The 23,055-nt window shown below is 45.5% G+C and overlaps 1 protein-coding gene and 1 pseudogene across 1 annotated transcript in view; one reads left to right on the plus strand and one right to left on the minus strand.

The window, feature by feature from the left end:
- Nucleotides 1–299: 299 nt before the first annotated feature.
- On the plus strand, nt 300–12,017 carry LOC143172233 (CD180 antigen-like; annotated as a pseudogene).
- Nucleotides 12,018–15,687: 3,670 nt separating this feature from the next.
- Nucleotides 15,688–23,055, minus strand: part of LOC143172234 (microtubule-associated serine/threonine-protein kinase 4-like) — a 160,706-nt gene continuing 153,338 nt past the window's right edge. Inside the window, exon 27 of the mRNA XM_076361464.1 lies at nt 15,688–21,985. Coding sequence (XP_076217579.1) covers nt 18,108–21,985 — 3,878 coding nt within the window. The 3' untranslated portion in view covers nt 15,688–18,107. The remainder of the gene's footprint in view (nt 21,986–23,055) is intronic.

The following is a 23,055-nucleotide window of genomic DNA, read 5'->3' on the forward strand; positions in this document are numbered from 1 at the left end:
GAGAGCTCACTTGCTATTTTATTTGAATGATAAAACATAGGCACTGTTCTCATTAATAGTGACATTTTTTAATTTTTAATTTTTAAACAAAATTAAAAATTTTTTAATTTTTAAACATTTTTTATCTGTCTGAACTGCACATTGCTGCAGTCAGCTCCATGTGTTCTTCTTTGCTTATCAGTATTGAAAGCATTGGCTTTTCTAAGTCTATATTTTGCCATTTCTATAATTACCAGCGCTGTACTATTTAGGTGCTTCTAGGCTAGAACCAAGTCCCTGTGCTACAGCCGCGTGTTGTCATGGCAGGTACCAGGCTGACTTGTTGTCCCCTACGTTATGCCAAGTGCCCACACGCGGGGCAGCTCAGCCGTGGGCAGTACTGGCACGTCCTTCCCTGCTGGTGCTGGACCCGGTGCCATCTCCCCTGTGCTGAGCTCCAGCCGGGCCCCAACATGCCAAGGGGGGAGCGGGACCGCAGAGGAGCTGCACTCACAACCCGCATGGGGCATTTTGTTGCTGACAGTCCCTTTCTACTTCCTCCCAGCTCCCACCACACTGCTGCCGGCATCTCTCTGCCCCTGCCCGCTGGGCTGCGCTGCCTGCTCCCCCTGCACTCCCTGGCACCCTTCGGTTACAGGATTTGCGCCTAAAGGAAAGGAAGAAAGCGTTCGCCGTATCCAGCTTGTGGCTTGCAACAAATACTTCTCTTCCCTCTCCAGCAAGGCTACTGAGGGCCTCCGCTACCCGCCTGCATCTTCTGAGCCACATATAGGTGGAGACATGGTTTGGTCTGAAACACTCATGGTCCCACATGGCCAGTGTCCTGGTTTCGGCAGGGATAGAGTTAATTTCCTTTCTAGTAGCTGGTACAGTGTTTTGGATTTAGGATGAGAACAAAGTTGATAACACACCGGTGTTTTAGTTGTTGCTAGGTAATGCTTACACTAGCCAAGGACTTTTCAGCTTCCCATGCTCTACTGACTGAGGAGGCTGGAGGTGCACAAGAAGCTGGGAGGGGGCACAGCCAAACTGGCCAAAGGGACATTCCATACCATGTGACGTCATGCTCAGTACATAAACTGGGGAAAGCTGGCCGGGGGGGCCGCTGCTCGGGGACTGGCTGGGCATCGGTCAGCGGGTGGTGAGCAATTGTGCTGTGCATCACTTGTTTTGTGTATTATTATTATTATTATCATATTATTATTATCATTTTATTTCAATTATTAAACTGTTTTTATCTCAACCCACGAGTCTTTCTAACTTGTGCTCTTCCAATTCTCTCCGCCATCCCACCGGGGGGGGGGGGGGGGAGTGAGCGAGCGGCTGCGTGGTGCTTAATTGCTGACTGAGATTAAACCACGACAGTCCTTTTTGGCGCCCAACGTGGGGCACGAAGGGTTTGAGATAATAACAGATTAACCGGAGTGTATTAAGGAACTTATATCTGTTAATAGTTGAGGGTCACAATGTTGGTTTCTCTGTTCTCGATATTGATTTGTATAATCTGCATCGTGCTCTTTTTCCTGCTGTACATGTTAAAGATTGGTGTTGGGTTTTGCAGTTTGCTGTGGTCTGCAGTGAATAGTAATGTCTCGCTTGTGAGGTTTGTTTTTAGAACATTGACCTTGACGTTTCTGTGGTATGTAAACTTCGCAATGAAGCCGTTACTGTACCATGGATACCATATCGTGGAGACAACTAGCAATTGCAGTAACTTTTCTGAGAGTTTTTTTACGGAGGAAATACAGAATGGCAGTGTCACTACCTTCTTCTATGATGTTTCCTCCTTCATTACAGTAATTTTTCAGTATTTTGAGCATCCTTGGGCAGTTAAGATACTTCTATTAATACTTCTTGGGAATATTGTTTCGGTTTTGTCTAAAGTTGGTAAGCAATTTAAGAATATCATCCAGAGATCTGCCCCAAGGCTGAATAATTATGAGTGGCAGGGTGTGTGGGACAAGATGGGCAAGTACCTAGGCCAATGGGCACCCCCAGTGTTTTGGAACTTCACCCCTGAGCAAGTGCAGAATCCTGAAAAGTTAGTAGAATATTTGGAAAAAGTATGCTGTCACCCTGGCAACTCTAGAGAGATGCAACTCATTGCAACGTGCTGGGGCCTGGCCCATGCCTACCGAGCCCTGTTCAACACCATTCAGTGCCCTCAAAGGGAAGAGAAGGTCTCTGGCTCTGACAGTAAAACGACACGCACTGCGGCCACTCAGACCCGGGCAACAGGCCGTGCAGCCACTCAAACCCGGGCAACACGCACTACGGCCACTCCAACCCCGGCGACAGGCTCTGCGGCCACTCAGACCCCGGCGACAGGCCCTGCGGCCACTCCAACCCCGGCGACATGCACTGCGGCCACTCCAACCCCGGCGACAGACCCTGCGGCCACTCCGACTCCGGTGACATGCACTTGCACTGCGGCCACTCCAACCCCGGCAACAGGCCCTGCGGCCACTCAGACTCCGGTGACATGCACTTGCACTGCGGCCACTCCAACCCCGGCGACATGCACTGCGGCCACTCCAACCCCGGCAACAGGCCCTGCGGCCACTCAGACTCCGGTGACATGCACTTGCACTGCGGCCACTCCAACCCCAGCAACACGCCCTGTGGCTGAACCAAAGAACGAGCCTGTGCCAGTATCAGTCGCCCCTGTACACAAGAAGAAATCTTGGAAGCAGAAGTCAGCTCGTTTAGTAAGGGAGGAAGAAGCTTCTTCTAAAAGGGAACCGGAGGAAGAAGTATACGAGACAGATGACCCTAGAGAAGGACCATCACGAGAACGGGAGGAGGAAAGCCGGCCGCTGATCGGGGAGGAGGAAGAGGAAGAACTCATAAACGAGACAGTGACCACCCGATCTCTATCCCTGAGTGAGCTGCGAGATATACGAAAAGATTTCAGCCGCCGTCCAGGTGAGCATATTGTCACCTGGCTGCTCCGATGCTGGGATAATGGGGCCAGTAGCCTGGAATTAGAGGGTAGGGAAGCCAAGCAGCTGGGATCCCTTTCTAGGGAAGGGGGCATTGACAAAGCAATTGGAAAAGGGACACGTATCCTCAGCCTTTGGAGGCGACTCCTGTCAAGCGTGAAGGAAAGGTATCCCTTTAAGGAAGATGTCATATGTCGCCCAAGCAAGTGGGCCACCATGGAGAAGGGTATCCAGTTTCTGAGAGAATTAGCTGTGCTGGAGGTGATTTATGATGACCTGAACAATGAACAACTATCCAAAGATCCAGACGAAGTCAAGTGCACACGACCCATGTGGCGGAAGTTTGTAAGGAGCTCACCATCGTCATACGCCAATTCATTGGCAGTGATGACCTGGAAAGATGGAGAGGAACAAACAGTGGATGAATTGGCTAGTCAACTCCGGCAATACGAGGAAAGTCTTTCTTCCTCCCTCGTCTCGGCTGTGGAGAAACTGTCCCGGGAGATCCAGCAACTCAGAGAGGATAGGTCCTACTCCCCACCTGTACGGACCAGTATCTCGGGTATTAGAAGTAAGCATTCTTTTGCTCAAGAGAGAGAATATAAAGGGTACACACCACGGGGCACCCTATGGTTTTACCTGCGTGACCACGGAGAGGACATGAGGAAGTGGGATGGGAAACCTACTGCAGCCCTAGGGGCACGGGTACGTGAATTACAAGGGAAAACAGTCACAGAAAGAGGTTCTTCCAGGAAAATTGCTGCTCCAGTTTCCAGCGGGCAGTTCCCCAGAGAGAGTAGAAGGGCTGATCTTACTCTTGATCTTAATGAAGAAACTTCTGACTCATACGCACAAGAAATGAGAAACGAGTACTGTGATGAGGATTAGAGGGGCCCTGCCTCCAGCCAGGGGGAGGAAAGGGACAACCGGGTTTACTGGACTGTGTGGATTCGGTGGCCTGGCACGTCAGACCCACAGAAGTATAAGGCTCTGGTAGACACCGGTGCACAGTGTACCCTAATGCCATCAAGATATATAGGAACAGAACCCATCTATATTTCTGGGGTGACGGGGGGATCCCAACAGCTATCTGTATTGGAAGCCGAAGTGAGTCTAACTGGGAATGGGTGGCAGAAGCACCCCATTGTGACTGGCCCAGAGGCTCCGTGCATCCTTGGCATAGACTACCTCAGGAGAGGGTATTTCAAGGACCCAAAAGGGTACAGGTGGGCTTTTGGTATAGCTGCCTTGGAGACGGAGGAGATTAAACAGCTGTCCACCTTGCCTGGTCTCTCGGAGGACCCTTCTACTGTGGGGTTGCTGAAGGTCGAAGACCAACAAGTGCCAATCGCTACCACCACAGTGCACCGGCGGCAATATCGCACCAACCGAGACTCCCTGATTCCCATTCATGAGCTGATTCGTCGACTGGAGAGCCAAGGAGTGATCAGCAAGACCCACTCACCCTTTAACAGTCCCATATGGCCAGTGCGGAAGTCTAATGGAGAGTGGAGACTAACAGTAGACTATCGTGGCCTAAATGAAGTCACGCCACCGCTGAGTGCTGCTGTGCCAGACATGCTAGAACTTCAATATGAATTGGAATCAAAGGCAGCCAAGTGGTATGCCACAATTGATATTGCTAATGCGTTTTTCTCAATCCCTTTGGCAGCAGAGTGCAGGCCACAGTTTGCTTTCACTTGGAGGGGTGTTCAGTACACCTGGAACCGACTGCCCCAGGGGTGGAAACACAGCCCTACCATTTGCCATGGACTGATCCAGACTGCATTAGAACAGGGTGGAGCTCCAGAACACCTGCAATACATTGATGACATCATCGTGTGGGGCAACACAGCAGGCGAAGTTTTTGAGAAAGGGAAGGAAATAGTCCAAATCCTGCTGAAGGCCGGTTTTGCCATAAAACAAAGTAAGGTCAAGGGACCTGCACAGGAGATCCAGTTTTTAGGAATAAAATGGCAAGATGGACGTCGTCAGATCCCAATAGATGTGATCAACAAAATAACAGCCATGTCTCCACCAACTAGCAAAAAGGAAACACAAGCTTTCTTAGGCGTGGTGGGTTTTTGGAGAATGCACATTCTAAATTACAGTCTGATTGTAAACCCTCTCTATCAAGTGACCCGAAAGAAGAACGATTTCAAATGGGGCCCTGAGCAACGACAAGCTTTTGAACAAATTAAACGGGAGATAGTTCATGCAGTAGCCCTGGGGCCAGTCCGGGCAGGGCAAGAGGTAAAAAATGTGCTCTATACCGCAGCCGGGGAGAATGGCCCTACCTGGAGCCTCTGGCAGAAAGCACCAGGGGAGACTCGAGGTCGACCCCTAGGGTTTTGGAGTCGGGGATACAGAGGATCCGAGGCCCGCTATACTCCAACTGAAAAAGAGATCTTGGCAGCCTATGAAGGGGTTCGAGCTGCTTCAGAAGTGATCGGCACTGAAGCACAGCTCCTCCTGGCACCCCGACTGCCAGTGCTGGGCTGGATGTTCAGAGGGAGGGTCCCCTGTACACATCATGCAACTGATGCTACATTGAGTAAGTGGGTCGCACTAATCACACAACGGGCTCGAATAGGAAACCCCAGTCGCCCAGGAATTCTGGAAGTGATCATGGATTGGCCAGAGGGCAAAGATTTTGGAATATTGCCAGAGGAGGAGGTAACGCGTGCTGAAGAGGCCCCAATGTATAATGAACTACCAGAAAATGAGCAGCAATATGCCCTGTTCACTGATGGGTCCTGTCATCTTGTGGGAAAGCATCGGAGGTGGAAAGCTGCTGTATGGAGTCCTATGCGACAAGTTGTAGAAACGGCTGAAGGAGAAGGTGAATCAAGCCAATTTGCAGAAGTAAAGGCCATCCAGCTGGCTTTAGACATTGCTGACCGAGAAAAGGGGCCAGTGCTCTATCTCTACTGACTCATGGATGGTGGCAAATGCCCTGTGGGGGTGGTTGCAGCAATGGAAGCAGAGCAACTGGCAGCGCAGAGGCAAACCCATCTGGGCTGCCGCATTGTGGCAAGATATTGCTGCCCGGGTGGAGAACCTGGTTGTAAAAGTCCGTCACGTAGATGCTCACGTACCCAAGAGTCGGGCCACTGAAGAACATCAAAACAACCAGCAGGTGGATCAAGCTGCTAAGATTGAAGTGGCTCAGGTGGATCTGGACTGGCAACAGAAGGGTGAATTATTTCTAGCTCGGTGGGCCCATGACACCTCAGGTCACCAAGGAAGAGATGCAACATACAGATGGGCTCGTGATCGAGGGGTGGACTTGACCATGGATACTATAGCCCAGGTTATCCATGAATGCGAAACATGTGCTGCAATCAAGCAAGCCAAATGGTTAAAGCCTTTTTGGTATGGAGGACGATGGCTGAAATATAAATATGGGGAGGCCTGGCAGATCGATTATATCACACTCCCACAAACCCGCCAAGGCAAGCGCCACGTGCTTACAATGGTGGAGGCAACCACCGGATGGCTGGAAACATATCCCGTGCCCCATGCCACTGCCCGGAACACTATCCTGGGCCTTGAAAAGCAAGTCCTATGGCGACATGGCACCCCAGAAAGAATTGACTCAGACAACGGGACTCATTTCCGAAACAACCTCATAGACACCTGGGCCAAAGAGCACGGCATTGAGTGGGTGTATCACATCCCCTATCATGCACCAGCCTCTGGGAAAATTGAACGATACAATGGACTGTTAAAGACTACGCTGAGAGCAATGGGTGGTGGGACGTTCAAACATTGGGATACGCATTTAGCAAAGGCCACCTGGTTAGTCAACACTCGGGGATCTGCCAATCGAGCAGGCCCTGCCCAGTCAGAACTTTTACGTACTGTAGATGGGAATCAAGTCCCTGTAGTGCACATAAAAAATATGCTGGGGAAGACAGTCTGGGTTATTCCTGCCTCGGGCAGAGGCAGACCCATCCGTGGGATTGCTTTTGCTCAAGGACCTGGGTGCACTTGGTGGATAATGCGGAAGGATGGGGAAGTCCGATGTGTGCCTCAAGGGGATTTGATTTTGGGTGAGAATAGCCAATGATCTGAATTATGTGATGTTAAGTACTAATTATAGTTATAATAGTTATACTAATAATACACAGATATACTAATAATACTAATAATATTATATGCCATACTAATGTTATTATAATAAGAATCACCCAGATTAATGAAGAATAACTTCAGTGAAACCAAGCAAAGCACAGTGATGATGGTACCAGAACTGACTTCAACCTGAAACAATCCAACACCACATACCATCTCCATTTTTCCTGCCCTGAAAGATTATTATGACAGATGGAGCCTGAAGTCATGGACTAAATGAACTCACCGAACATTTTAGAGGGATGGCCCACAGATGAAGGGAATGATATCTGTGTATGTGTGTATATATATATATAAAAGGGGGTGGTGATTAATGAAAATGTACTGGAAAATGTGAGACTTGAGCATGACGCAGATGGTATAGAATAAGGGGTGGATATTGTCCTGGTTTCGGCAGGGATAGAGTTAATTTCCTTTCTAGTAGCTGGTACAGTGTTTTGGATTTAGGATGAGAACAAAGTTGATAACACACCGGTGTTTTAGTTGTTGCTAGGTAATGCTTACACTAGCCAAGGACTTTTCAGCTTCCCATGCTCTACTGACTGAGGAGGCTGGAGGTGCACAAGAAGCTGGGAGGGGGCACAGCCAAACTGGCCAAAGGGACATTCCATACCATGTGACGTCATGCTCAGTACATAAACTGGGAAAAGCTGGCCGGGGGGGCCGCTGCTCGGGGACTGGCTGGGCATCGGTCAGCGGGTGGTGAGCAATTGTACTGTGCATCACTTGTTTTGTGTATTATTATTATTATTATCATATTATTATTATCATTTTATTTCAATTATTAAACTGTTTTTATCTCAACCCACGAGTCTTTCTAACTTGTGCTCTTCCAATTCTCTCCCTCATCCCACCGGTGTCGGGGGGGGAGTGAGCGAGCGGCTGCATGGTGCTTAATTGCTGACTGAGATTAAACCACGACAGCCAGAAAGGCCCAAACCCCATGAATCATTCCCCAGGATCCACGCACATGCACCTCAACAAAACCCCGGTGGGCCACGTGCTCCCACCCCACAAGGCACACACCTGCAATTGTCCTCTGCTCGTCACAGACTCTAGGCTCAAGTGCATTTCTCACTGGACATCCCACAGCCTGTACTTGCTTTCCTCGGGCTAATAGAATAGCTTTGAATCTAATTAAAACATGGAGTGATCTAGGCATGAAGCACGGCTCCAGCTGCTATTTCGGTCAAAAAGACCGTATGCTTCTCATTAAATGATGACCCTTTTTGCTACATGCCGCTTGAGATGGTCCAAAAGTTTGCAGAGTGTACATTGTGTCACTGGTGCGGGTAATTTAAATAGCGCTTCTCTTAGCTAGGAGATAGCCACGCACGGGCCCCCTACGGTCAGATTGGCCAACTGTGCAATACATGTGTTTACTTCCCTGCAAGCAGAACATCTCAGAGCTTCCTGGCAGGATATTGCCAAAGCTGCAGCTCCCATGCGGCCCCGGGGACCCCATCCATCCCAGGCTGGCCCCATAACCACCCAGGGCAGGCCATCTCCTTGCCCTTTCTTTGGGAGTAGGGCTGGGCGAGGAGGAGGGTGGCATTATGCTGGCTGCGCCCATGCTCCCCATCGCAGCTCAGCAGTCAGGGCAACTGTGATGCTCTGAGCATTTCCTCTGCCTTGAGCGGCTGGCCACAGCAGGCTATTCCAGGGTGGCATTTTCCTGCGTGCGATAGTCCCAGGCTCTGGTTGACTTTCATGTCATCACCAGGCAAAGGCAGGTCAGGCATGTTTAATGAACTTCCCTGGTATCCACAGAGTAGACTTCTCTACATAATAGATCAATTTATTTTCACTGAAACTGAAAAGCCTTCATAGAAATTTTAAAGTCTTGGTGTATCAGATATGATCTTTGTCTAGCCTGAGCTAAACATTCACGCCATCCTCTCGCTGCAGAGTGTAACCGCAGTTCAGATCCAATTAATTTGGACATGTTCCTTCTAGAAATATTCCCAGACCTGCTCTTTTTTACCTCCTCTCTGCAAGGTTTTTGTAAGACTTCTCTTAGAATAAGCTTTGTTACAAGACTCATGAAATTCAGAATTTAAAACTACCTTGTGGGGATTCTTTTTTAGGGATTAATAATTCATTCAGAACAGTAAATCCTCATATGTGCTAACTTCGGTAAGAAAGTACTACAGATGACACTTCAAATTAGTACAAGAGAGATTCAAGGCATTCGTTTTAAAAACACACTCCACAAAACCCCAGGGCTGTGCATTGCAAGCCTACGCTAAGGTTTCCTAGGGTTCTGGCTGCTACGTTTTTAAATAATTCAAAATTCTGTTTGCTTTTTTAAAGTGCCATAGTTTCCTATTGATATTCACAATACATACCTCTTGCAGTTTCACTATATATTTTTCCACAGATTACAGTAAATAAAAGCTATAGCTGTGAAGGTTTAGGACTGAAGGAGATTCCTGAAAAACTACCTGTCACAACTGAAATCCTCAACTTCAGCTTCAACATGTTCCCTTCCCTCCAGAATTCAACCTTCTCTGAGCTGAAGTCTCTCTCTACTTGGACTTAACAAGGTATGGGAGAGCGTCCTCACTTTTGCACATCACGTTGGTCAAACCCCCTGCCCAGAGCTGGAGGCTTCTGGAGCACACCAGAGTAGCATCTCCCTGCCTTCACAGGGAAACCACCAGTAGTACTTGCAGACAACTGGTGAAGTATTTTGCTAAGCAGAGATTGATACGCTTGGGCAATATTTAGGCTTCTCCTCCAGTGACAATCATTTGCGGGACAGTGGGTGAAATATGCATTTTCCAAATATTACTGCTAAGACCAGCAAAGTCACTAGAGCAATTTTTATTCAGTTTTCTATAAAAATATTGTTCCCTAAAACCTAGGGAAAGACATGTTTGGTCCTTGTAAGTGCCCAACTTTTTCTATAGGAGAAGAGATTTTCATTTTATTAAGCTGGACACTAAAAGACTCATGTCTCCCTGACTTCCACAAATGCCTCCTCACACCCATCATTTCAGGGCAGGTTTTTCTGCTGTAATACAGCTTCTCACCAGGACCCTGTATTTAAATGTGAGCTTACAAATACCAGGCAAGCATCACTGAAAAAGAAAGACACTTTTATCCTGGTGAAGGCAACTGATTAGGAGTTTTTTTCAGATACGAAGTGCAGTTTGGGTTATCGCATATACCAGAAGAGTTTTATGAGGCAGGTTTCTGTTGCTTTCTCAAGGTGTCAGATCAACTGGGTGTACGAAGGTGCCTTTCACAACAACAAGCAGCTGAAGACAATTGTGCTGACCGGAAATCTGCTCATGTTTCTGTCTGACACAGCATTTGCTGGCCCTCAGTCCCTGAAGCAGCTTGTCTTAATGCAGACAGGAATAACCAGTATATCCTTTATTCCAGTGACAAATCTGGACAGCTTGGATACCCTCATCTTGGGCAGCAACCACATCTCTTCGCTGCAGCTCCCTCCCTACTTTCCAACTCAAAACCTCAAATACCTTGACTTTCAAATGAACAATATAAGAGCAATCACAGCAGAAGATATCAGCATTCTGCAGAAGACCAGCAATTTAACTCTCATCTTTAAAGGCAACGATATTTTATACATTGAACCTGGAGCTTTCCAGTCCCATTTCTACAGTTTGGACTTTGGGGGCTGCACTGACATCCCTGGAGTCCTCGCAGGGATACAGAACTCCACAGCCCAGACCCTTTGGTTGGGAACATTTCACGATGTGGAAAAGGAGCCCTACATAAGCCTGAATGTTTTACAAGGCCTCTTAATATCTCTGTCAAGGATCTCTATCTGCAACTATGGCACTTCAGAAACCTAAATGCTGCCACATTTCAGTGCTTGACCAAGCTCTGAAAGCTGGACCTAACTCAAACCCACATCGGTGCACTGCCCCCCGGCATCAGCAGCACGAGCTCACTAACAGAGTTAGTTCTCAACGCGAACTCCTGTGAGCACCTCTGCAACATCAGCTCTGCCACCTTCCCCTCCCTCACCCACCTCCACATCAAGGGGAACTTGCGGATCCTGCAGCTGGTCTCTGGCTGTTTGGAGAAACTGGCAAAGCTTCAACATCTTGATTTAAGTCACAGTCACATTGAAAGCTTCGACTGCTGTAACGAAGTGCTGAATGGTTTAAGCAGTCTTCGGTACCTGAATCTGAGCCACAACATAAAGCTCCACCTCCAAGACGTGCTCTTTAAGGAAGGTGCTAACCTGAAGCTGCTGGACCTAGCTTTCATTCCATATCAATACTTCACAGGGTCCTTTCCAAAATTTGCATCTCTTGCAAGTGTTGAATCTTTCCTCCTCCCACATTAATACTAGCATTCAGCGTCTCTTTCAAGGCCTGGAAAACCTCATGCTCTTGGACCTTAGTCAAAATAACTTTGAGTCAGGTGGTCATGCCAAAGGACAAACTGTTCCAACAGCTATCGAATTTAGAGCTGCTAATTTTATCATCCTGTGAACTGACTGCAATAGACAGCCAAGCATTTCACAGCCTCAGGAAATTATGGCATGTTGTTGATCTGAGCCACAACAAACTTATTCCATTCAGCACAGGTGCATTTTCAAACCTCAAGAGCATCTATTTCAATTTTGCCCACAACAGGATTCATATTGTACCATGTGACAAATTAGTGTCCCTAGCTGGTCACTGCGTAATCAATTTGAGTTACAACCCTCTGGAATGCACCTGCTCCAATATTGGTTTAATCACCTGGTACAAGCAGAATCTGGATAAAATTGAAGACCCTGAAGGAACGAGATATTCTGAACCCAAATCGCTAGCTGGGGCTCAGCTGGCCACCGTCTCACTCTCCTGTGGAATCAACACAGCAGGAATCATTGAAGTTGTCCTGGCTATTTTATCTTGTGGTGCCATCTTCATTTGGGGTGCTCACTATTGCAAGCAAAATTACCAGCAAATCTAAGTTTATGATGGACATATAGAAAAGATGTATAGCAGTTGTATTAAGATGAAAGACAACTTACTGTTGTTGTTTGTGACCTGTATTTCCTTAACTTTTGTAATACCCTTTTCATTTGCGTTATAATATTCTCTTATATGAGAACTGAAAAAAATAAACTGTGACCTGAGCCTCAAACATGAATAACTTCTCTTATAGAGATACCGCAGTTCAACTCCATGCAGTGTCACAGCCACTAGGGCTAAGGCACCTGCAAAGGGAAGATCCAAGGGCTGAAATGCAAACCTTGTTCTCTTTAAAAAAAGAAAACCAAACCACCACCACCCCCCCCAACAAAAAAAACCCCACCCAACCCTCACCCTCTATCAAATGCACTTGAGAAACAATGTTGTTTAAGAGCTGGCAGTAGTGTACCCTGCTCAGCTAAAAAGAAAAAAAACTGTGAAGGACAGGAGCAACATTCATAGTCACATAAGATCCACTCCTGCAGGGCTGACAGAAACAGCCTGTATCACCTCTCCAATTTCTTTAAAATATTTTTGATCCTTAGAAAGTTCCTGGCCATTGAACCTCTATCTGTCCATCTCTCACCGCGGGGCAGGCCCTGCTCCTGGACTATTTATTAGACTTACATAGTAAGCAAGGACTAGCAACAATTTCAGCTTTAACCACAAAACCTGCAGATTTGGTCAAGAATCTAAGGATGCTTGGGCACTATGCATGCTTGCACAGGGCAAAAAACCAACACCAACAGCTAAGAGACTTTCCCGGGCCAGCTCGGAGTGGACTGTTTCCTCCAGCAGCAGTCCAGGAAAGAAAACTAGAGACTACAAAGGGGGCGGTGCAGTGGGGAGCAGCAATCTCATCCCATGGGTGCTCCTGGTCCTGACACCTACTTCGCGTCACTTCTGGTGCGTGCGTTCCTGGAGTGAAGTCAGAGTTGGGCCGTGCTCTTCGCTCCAATGGAATTTTCCAATGGAAAATTTATATATATCTATAATACACTACAACATCCAGATCATATATTAAAATTTTTTGAAGTCCAAAGGTTTAGTCTTCTAGGATTACTTAGCAAGAATAAAAATGGAAAGAGACAGATTTATTTTTCTTTATAGAATTTGTTTACCCAGTCAAGCTCTGATCTGATGCAGTCCTTGGTTTCCAGTCAGGCCTTTTATCTCTTATTTTTTAAAATAAAGCTGGGGAGCTGGCACACAGAGAGAACAAGGGAATTGCCTGAGGTGAATGGTGCCCAACAGGATTGAACTCACCACCATCCTGGCTCCTGGGCTACAGATGTCACTGTACATGGTACAAAACAAAACTGCAAAATAGAATTTGTCATCAGTATTTACACAGAGAAGAAATTTGAGCAGATCTTAGCTAACAAGTTGCATTTCAGAGACTGGTAAGCACTTATCTTTATTTCAATTGGACAAACCAAAATTCAGAGCCAAGTTCTTCCTTCCTCAACTGTGCTTAATCAAGATACTATCAATAAGATGCAAGTCAATTTTTGAAAAAGGATTTTACTCTGAACAGGATGGTTTTTCTATTTCTAAATAGAAATAGAAAATAGGCCAATTTCTAAATCTGTCGACTTAAAAAAAAATCCTGATGATGATGATGCATCTTTTAAGACCTATCTCTCATTCACTCGTCTTGTCTGTACCTGGAAAAAAGACCAGGTAAGATCCTTTCCCAACCACTCACTCATACCATACCTGTTCATCTCACAAATAAAATGGAAATTCTTCTCCCCCAGTAGCAGATGACATCCTTCTCCAGTGAATCTCTCAAACATCCTCTTGCACCTGTATCTAATTCACACCTGCATTTTCAAGGCCTTGCTGTGTTAGACCTTACCTACATTGTTAGTCGTCTTACTCTGCAGCCTTCTCCACTCATCCTGATGCTCCCAATTCTTTGCAGGTTGAACTGTAACCTCTAGCATCACTTCCTACCCTCAGTTCATTCAAATCCATCCTTGGCAGACTGAGCTGGTCAGTGCTAATCAAATGCTATACTATAGATTTGGTCACTGGAAAGAAAAATTGTTGCTAACCCAAGCCATGAACTGGGACATGCATCCATATATCCTCTAGTATCTTCCTGTCCTGTGATTTATTCTTTCTGAGCTGCAAAGTACTCTCCAAATCTAAGCATGACATCCCTGCTAATTCTTTCCAACTACAGAAGAGGAAAATATGGGGCCTAAAGGAACATTGCAAACTCGGAGTTCAGTGCTGAAGAGGGGAGCTCACATTCCTCTTTCAGACCATGAAAGCATTCCCATCCCAGGTGAGCTGCAGTCTCTTCTTACAATGGTAGAAGTGAGGATGACAGGCTATGCCAGATATGATACAGATAACCTTTCTCTCCCGACTTCTCCTTCCTCAGCACAAACCCCTTAACACCACCCCTTTCCTCTGGCCCTGAGCACTAGGAGACTCACTCTGGGCATGCAGGTTTCTATGCCTCCCCAAGCAGAGGTGACTGCTGCTGTCCAAAGCCAGAGACAGCACAGCAGGCAGGGCAGTTAGATCAAGGGTCAATCCTCAACTCTAAGCCATTTCCTTTCCCTGAGCTGCTGGATCCTGCTCTCCCCTCCCCAACACACCCCCTGCCAGTGCACCGATTTTACAGACTGCCCGCCTTCTGCTGGGTTGCAGCAAGTTGGAAAGGTTGGGGGTGACCTACAGCTTCCCCTCACCTATTCGTTTCAAAGAGAGAGCACAGCAGCAGAAGCGGTTCTGTAACACTGCCGCATTTAGTTTTGTACAGAGGGAAAAAAACACAGAGAAAACAATGCAGTAGTAAAATGTAAACAAAAATAATCCCCCCAGGACAGACAGTTCCTGGCATGTGCCAACCAGCTGTGCAAAGCTCCTCTACCACAGCTACTGGCAGTGGAACAGTAGACACACGTGTATTTTATTAGATGCTGCTCCCCTGCAAGAGATGGAAAGATGAAAATCAGGGGAGCAATAGTCCTGCCCTGTTGCTCCTCCTGCCAAAAGGATTTTTCTTCACCAGAGGCCACTGGATACTAAGGTGCTCTGCTCCATCTCCCCTGGCTGGTTCACTGCATCTCTTTTATCTTCTATTATGAGAAAAAAAAAAAAAGAAATAAAGGGAGATTTGATGACATTCAAGGGGTAGAGATTTCAAAACTGAAGAAAACATTGCATGCACTTACACGTGCTCTAGGAATTTGTTAAAGCTGAGAATTTAGCATAAATTAAAAAAACAATAAAGATTGGGTATTTTGAGACGGTACTAAAAAACATACTGACCTATTGTAATGAATAACGATACATTTTTGGAGGAGAGATTGAAATGTCACCTTAATAGCCTACTGCCGTTGTTAGCTACCAGTCAGGAATATGTCCATCATCATCCCGTGCCTCCCTACTGAACAGCAGTGCAGTGGTTCCAGCCACTGCCTGAGACAAGATATTCAGCTATGCAGACCTCCTCCAGACTAGACTACATTTCCTCATGCAAAAACCTTGGGCAGCATGTGCCTTAAGGGGTGCACTGAGTTGGCCCCGGAGAAAAAACTAACTGCCTGCCTCCGAGTACAGCAGAGATGTGCCTTAAGTTACAGGAGTGAAAGCAGTTCAAGGGAAAATGCTAACACCACAACGTTTCATGCTGAATTTTTATTTCAGTGTTATGCAACTGCATAAGTATAAATAATTGTGTTCAATATACAACAATTATGACATCCATAAGGAGTTTCTTAGAGAAAATAAGACCTGCAAACACTTTATTGCACAGACCCTAACATTTTTTTTCTTTTTTTTTTTCCCTTTTTTCTTTTTTTTTTTGTAAGCTGAGAAATCTACAGCAGGAAGTCTACAAAGGAACACATCAGATCTACAGTCACATAAAGACTGACCAAGTAGCACACAGGTAGGAGGATCTCTAACAGCTTACTGATAAGGTAAACACCAACAAACAGGTACTACATAAACACAAGCTTAAGCACTGTTACACTTCCAAAATGCAAAAAACTTATTTGTCAGAAGTGATAATGAACTATACAAAATATACATAAAAGTATACTGTAAACAAATAGCTAGATGTGCTTTAAAGGAAACTAGGATAGTTTAAAAAATGAAGACGACTGTAAACTAGGAAATACATCCCAGACAGAAATGTTATATCGAAATGCATTAGTGTTCATTTGTAATAACTGCCAAAGCACAGATGAACTGTAAATGTCAAGACCATTTTCTCTTTAAAACTGCTCAAAAAATATTATCCATCACTCACTAGCTCTTCTGTGAATGCATCAAAGGCAGTATGAATGTTCTAGTGCCACATGAAAAATCAGAAGGACTTTTTTGTGATTTTATCTTTCCGTGACAGGTTTGCTGTAATCCAACTCAACTAATCAGTGTAATAAATCTTTTCCCAGAGGGAAATGAATTCTGCACAGTCAGTTGTCATACAAACCTCCAAGTCAAGTTTACACTGTGCTTTTATGAACAATTTTCTAGCTTTTGAGACAGAAAGACAATCCGTATGCCCCAATGAAACAGGTAGGGGCCTAGCTCTAGTGTGGGTACATAGTACATATAACAAATAAGCAAAACTACCATTCTATTGATCCCAATCATTTAAAAAAACGTATCTGCAAGGGTATTTTGTAGTGCTCCTGTACATGTTTCAAATTTTACCTTTCATCCTTCAAAACAAACTAAATACCTCCACGCTAAAATGATCAAAGTCTACATGTTCTACAGTATACAAAATTTAAATAAGGCTTAGCAAAAGTAAAGACAGTCACATTCTAGCACCAAATAGCTCCAACAGGTTCTTTTGTTACAAAATGCCTCTTTTATAATTGCAGTATTTACTTTCTCTGCATACAAATAAAAAGATTATGTTATGAAATGTATGGAGTTACTCAATGCATTTAGAAATGAATGTGAAACCCAGAATTACTTGCTAAAAACAGCAAGTTAATTCTACAACATAAGGCCCCAGCTATGTATTAAAATGTATCGGATGTCCTGAACTTTTTTGAAGATATGACACTGAAACTGCTTTTTTTCCTTTTTACCTTGCTTGTCAAAATAGAAAAAAGCTACAGCTGTATGAAGCTAATTATGGAGACCTATATGCCATGATAATATGTATTCTCTAGATTCATTAAAAACAGGGATGAACATAATAGTACTGCAAGTCATGTGCTTATACTTGTGCCTCACACTGTAAGGGCCTGGATTTAAAAAAGCTCAAAGAAACCAAGAGAGGATTGCAGCAGAAACTAAGCGCACAGCGTGTGCTTCAGAGTCTCAGCCTTGTCTGAGGTGAAGGTCACAGAACACACTCCCAATAAGACAAGACAAAAACCACCGTTTCACCAGAGAACACGACTCTTCCTGGGATGCTGTGATAACCAAGCGGTCCTCCCTTAGCTTTTAAGTACACCTACTCCAAGAGACAGGCTTTGTGCAGTAGGGAGATGCAGTTAGATCTTGTGTTAGATCTGGTGAAGCAGTCAGCCAGTACAGTACTATCAAAATCTGACTATTAAAAATACATGTAAAAACTCACAATAAGTCACCATATTTATTCTTTCCTAGTATTTTTTTAAACTTCTAGCTAGGATTTTTAGTAAGTAAAAATGTGGCCTATTTTTGTCTTCCAGTCAGACCAATGCTTGTGCATGTCCATGCTAGGTCTGAGTTTTAGTAATTCGGTTTCATATTCAAGTATGGCAAATAAGCGGCAAAGCAACTATCTTAAAAAAGAGGAGTAAACAATGCAATCAGCAGCAAAGTATATATGCTACATTCAAACCCCAAACACATCACTAGGTATTTACAGAGGCAATCTTTTCTTCAACAGCTCTCAGCTGTAAAGGTATTTTTGTACAAATACTATATGGTAACAGTTTTACCGGTTACAATTGGGAAGGCATTTTGAAAAAAAGTCCTCTCTATATATCCCGTCCCCTTTCTTCAACGACATGAAAGCTTTGCCACACAAAGACACCACACAGTGCTGGTTTAAAGGCAGTCAAAATATATTGACATTGTTTCAGCTAGTCTCAGTCACATCTGCCAGGTCTTACAGTCAACAGGATTTTTTGTGAGGACTGCTCCGCAAAGCTTCCTTTCCTCGCTGCTGCCAAACTGAGTCTTTGTCAGTTTGTTTTGAAAGTGCGTTAGGGCAGTCAGGTGTGGTTGCTGACCTAGGTAAATCTTTACCTGCATTCTGTTTTCTTGAAGCAGACTGCTGAGTCTGAACAGCATCTTTCCCCTTTACATCCACAGTGTTAACAAAAAAAGACTTTTCTTGATTTCCAGGTTTCCCCCCAAGGTTTGAAGCAGGGTGGTGGGCTTCTACTACAACAGCAGCACTGTGCAAGGTCATCAGTGAAACACTTTTATTAATTTCTGCTTTACCACTCCCTATGGAAGAGGTGCTTTTCTTATTTAGTTCCTTGCAGCTGGTTGCAGGAAGCTCAGGTGAGCCTGCTTTAACCTTTACTGAAGATGCATCACTCTTCCCTGAAGACAAAACAGATACTTCTTGTCTACATTCAGAGAAATTGGCTGAACAAGTCAGTGGCTTTCCTGGTGTTGCAGCCACATGACAAGAACTCTGCCTGCTAGCAGCCAACAAATGTTTTATTGCAATCTGCTTGTTTGTATCTTCTGGCTGTTTTTGATTAACTTGTCCTTTCCCTTTTGAATCTTGAGAGCTTTTGCTACTTGCAGTTGCTTTTTCTGCTCCTTTCCCTCTGACATCACAGTTTGCGAGGCAAAGGGTAGGCTCTACTTTCCCACGGTCATGTTGAACATAAAGTGCACCAGTGCATATTTTTCCTTCAGGTCTTTTGTCTGCAGAGATCATCTGGTTACTAGGGCTTCTGTCTGCCTGTTTGCTCAGCAAGAGACAGTCTTTCACAGTGGAAAACTTAGGAGACATGGTTTGTTTTTCACTGAGGTGAAGTTGCTTTTGATCAGCAAATTCCCCAAAGCCTGCTGGTTCTTGCCTTTGCATTTGCTTAGAACTCTCTGGGCCTGCTGGTACCAGGCCAACAGCAGAGGATTTAGGTTTGGTGTCAGGAGTGATGCTGCTCATTTGGACGGTGGCTACTGAGCCATGCTCCAAACTCACAGGCCTTTCAGCTTGCACATGTTCATTGTTCATTTTTCTCAAAGAGCCTGAAACAAAAGAAAGGGGATCTGGCACATTTTTACTGGCATGTTTCCCATCTTTCCGGGAGCTGGCAGACACCTGAATAATAGTTTCTTTTACAGTTGGAGTGCATGGTTTTTGTGAAAATGTCTGTTTATCCAAGTGCTTCGACTTAGAGGAACTCGTATCAGAGACAGGCCTGAGTTTATTACCGTTGCTTTCCACATAGGTGGCAGCAGGCTTCACGTGTTCTTGAATACCTATGTGAACATCTACAGCACAGTTTCTGCTTACAGTCTCTCTCACAGCAGGGGAGCCTGAAGCGTTAAGTTGCTGCCGAGGAACTTGGCTGGACTGCTCTCTCTCAGTAGCTTGAAGCCTTATGTCAGTGAGTTGTTTCTGATCTTTCTTTCCTAAATCTTTGGTGGTGTCCTTCTGCACAGAGGAAACTGGTGCAGACTTCTCATTTTCAGGATCACAATCTATTGAGGATTGCATGGGCCGTTTGGATGGAAGAGCTTCACTCTTTGGCTCTGCAATAACTTTCTTAGACTCAATGAGAACTTTCTGCTTGGTTATGTCCCTTTCCACAAAATGACTAGCAATGCTGGTGTCACCTTTGCCTAGCTGTTTCAGTGAATCTCTGCCATCCATAGGTTGTGCCTTGGGGCCAGCTGCCTGCATCTTTCCTTGCATCTGAGGTGGAATGGCAAAATCAGCAGAATTTTTTTCATTGCTTTTGGAGTAGCTTGTTGTCAGGACATCCGAGACAGATACCTTCAGAGATGACTCCCTGATCACCTCCACCTTTGCAGGGATAGGCTCACAATTTCTCTGGGCTACTGGCTGTTTGGCAGGCAACTCCTTTTGTATTTGCTTCTCTTTTCCTACAGCTTTTTCAGGAGTGCTTTGGACAGTAGAAAGTTTGGAGTATGTTTGGGTAGTTTTAACACTCTGAATAACACAAGACACTGCTTCCATTGAATTATCCTTCTGTTTTGAAGGGGAGGTGTCTTTCTTTTGAACAGCTTCAATAACAGAACTATTGCCTTTAGCAGCTGGACTAGAAACCTTTTTCTCTGTCACTACTTCTGCAGCCACAGGGATGACTGGTGCATTTGGGGTATTCTTGCTTGTTTGCAGAACCTGAGGCTCTGATACGTTGACCTTGCTAGATTTTGAATAGCTTAACAACTGCTCTTTCTGACAGGCCAGCTCTGCCTTTCCACCACACCCTTGTGGTGTTGGGGGTTTAGGAGATCCCCCATCACCGCTGGTGCTCTGTCCTTCTGGCAGCACACACAAAGGCAGTTCAGTCTTCAAAGCCTGTGGCCCAGAAAGTAAGGCAATGTCTAGTGTGCCTTCTATTGGCTTCAAACAGGAAACAGACCTCCCATCAAGTTTATATTCTGATGGACTTTTTCTGACAGGACACTCGGTGGAAATAAGGGCTGATTTTTCCACACCCATTTCTGCTCGGCCATTCAAGGTCTTGAGAGGAACAAAAGAAACTGAGTTAATCTGAGCAGCATGTGCACTGCTGATAAACACTCTACCATCGGCAACTGCAGTGGAGTCCTGCTGTATGTTTATGGGTCTGCCTGTATTAAGTTGAAGGCATTCATGAACATTTGATGTCAGTTTGGGTTTTAGCACTGGACAGACGCTGTCATCTTTTTCTTCAAAGGACATTTTCTTTCTAAGATAATCAATATTTGCAAGTTTACCACCTAAACTTTCAAATTTGACAAATTCTTTCGTTGGTACATTTTTATCTGTGTTTTCTCCCTTTCCATTTAGCATCCTGTCAGAGGACTGAGGTAGCACATCTTGCAGTGTACATGGAGAGGAAATTCTTTTGAAGTCATAAGAAATATGACTGAGTTCATTAAGCCGAGGCCCATGACACATCTGTGCATCTAAAGCAATACAATCATTTGATCTCAAGCTTGCATTCTTTTGAAGGGTGTCTTTGAGTATGCCACGAGCTGACTGGGTCTCCAAAGCAACAATTTTTGTTTCAAACTGTTTTGATCTTTCTAATACCTTCTGGAATGCTTTTTTGTCTCTTTCTTCCAATCTTAAGGTATTGGGATTTTCTGGTTCACTGCTAAGTTCATGTATAGCAGCCTTTGCTTTTTCAACAAAATCTTGCTTTTTCATAACTATCTTGACCTTCAGCTTCTCTCTGTCTAGCTCATCGATGGATTCTTGCCTACCTAATTTTCGGGAGATGGGCCGTTTCAAGCAGCCCTGCTCTGCGGGCCTGACTCGTGTGAGTGATTGCACATCACATATATTCTCCTCCAAGCTCTGAAGAGTTACTTCCCTTTGGGACAACTCTCTATTTACTTCTTCCTGGGTCACTTCCAGACTGTGTTTTCGTGAACATAAGTGTTTCTTATCACTGCCATAAGAGGGTGCAAGTTTCTCTTCAGATTGGACTCTCTTTAACATTGGAGATCTTGGTGGCTCTGCACTCTTTGGCCTAACAATATGCCTTACAATAGTTGGAGGGGAGTGCATTTTGCTAGGAAAAGACTGAGCTATTTTTGTATTTCCAATCGAATGTCCTAGCAATGGTGATGGAGATCGCTGAGGGGATGTTGGCTGGGGTGTTGGAGAAGGTGTCCGTGCCAGAGGAGAGAGAGGAATGCTGCCAGCTGATTTGCGTCTTCCAGATCTGTATCTTTGCCCACCAAGCTTTGGACCCAAGCCATGAAGAGTGTTGGGTCTTATGTGTCCTGAACCAGCTGGAGAATTGGGAGCACTTGAACTAGGGGAACTACTCTGGGAAGAATTAGTACCTAAACAAACAAACAAAACAAACATAAGATTAGGAAGGCTTTTTGAATCTTGTCTAAATGCTCAGTGAGAGGTAGCGCTTGCACTGATCCAAAAAGGCATAAGTGCTGTCTGCTGCCACAATGTTCCAGAATTTGGAAGGATTCGAGTGACTGGGCTATAAAACCCGCATCATAGGATCATAGAATCATAGAATAGAATCACAGAATACTTTGGGTTGGAAGGGACCTCCAAAGATCATCTAGTCCAACCCCCCTGCCGTGGGCAGGGACATCTTCAACTAGATCAGGTTGCTCAGAGCCCCGTCCAACCTGACCTTGAATGTTTCCAGGGATGGGGCATCCACCACCTCTCTGGGCAACCGGTTCCACTGTTTCACCACCCTCAGCGTAAAAAATTTCTTCCTCATATCTAGTCTGAATCTACCCTCTTTCAGTTTAAAACCATTCCCCCTTGTCCTATCGCTACAGGCCCTATAAAAAAGTCTGTCCCCCCTTTAAGTATTGAAAGGCCGCAATAAGGTCTCCCCAAAGCCTTCTCTTCTCTAGGCTGAACAACCCCAACTCTCTCAGCCTTTCCTCAGAGAAGTGTTCCATCCCCCTGATCATTTTTGTGACCCTCTTCTGGACCCGCTCCAACAGGTCCATGTCTTTCCTGTGCTGAGGACTCCAGAGCTGGACACAGCACTCCAGGTGGGGTCTCACCAGAGCAGAGTAGAGGGGCAGAATCACCTCCCTTGACCTGCTGGCCATGCTTCTTCTGATGCAGCCCAGGATACGATTGGCTTTCTGGGCTGCGAGCACACATTGTTGGCTCATGTCCAGCTTTTCATCCACCAGTACCCCCAAGTCCTTCTCGGCAGGGCTGCTCTCAATCCCTTCATCCCCCAGCCTGTATTGATATGGGGGTTGCCCCGACCCAGGTGCAGGACCTTGCACTTGGCCTTGTTAAACCTCATGAGGTTCACACGGGCCCACTTCTTGAGCTTGTCCAGGTCCCTCTGGATGGCATCCCATCCCTCTGGCGTGTCGACCGCACCACTCAGCTTGGTGTCATCTGCAAACTTGCTGAG

The sequence above is a fragment of the Aptenodytes patagonicus genome, chromosome W (assembly GCF_965638725.1).
Source record: "Aptenodytes patagonicus chromosome W, bAptPat1.pri.cur, whole genome shotgun sequence".
Classification (NCBI taxonomy): Eukaryota; Metazoa; Chordata; class Aves; order Sphenisciformes; family Spheniscidae; genus Aptenodytes; species Aptenodytes patagonicus.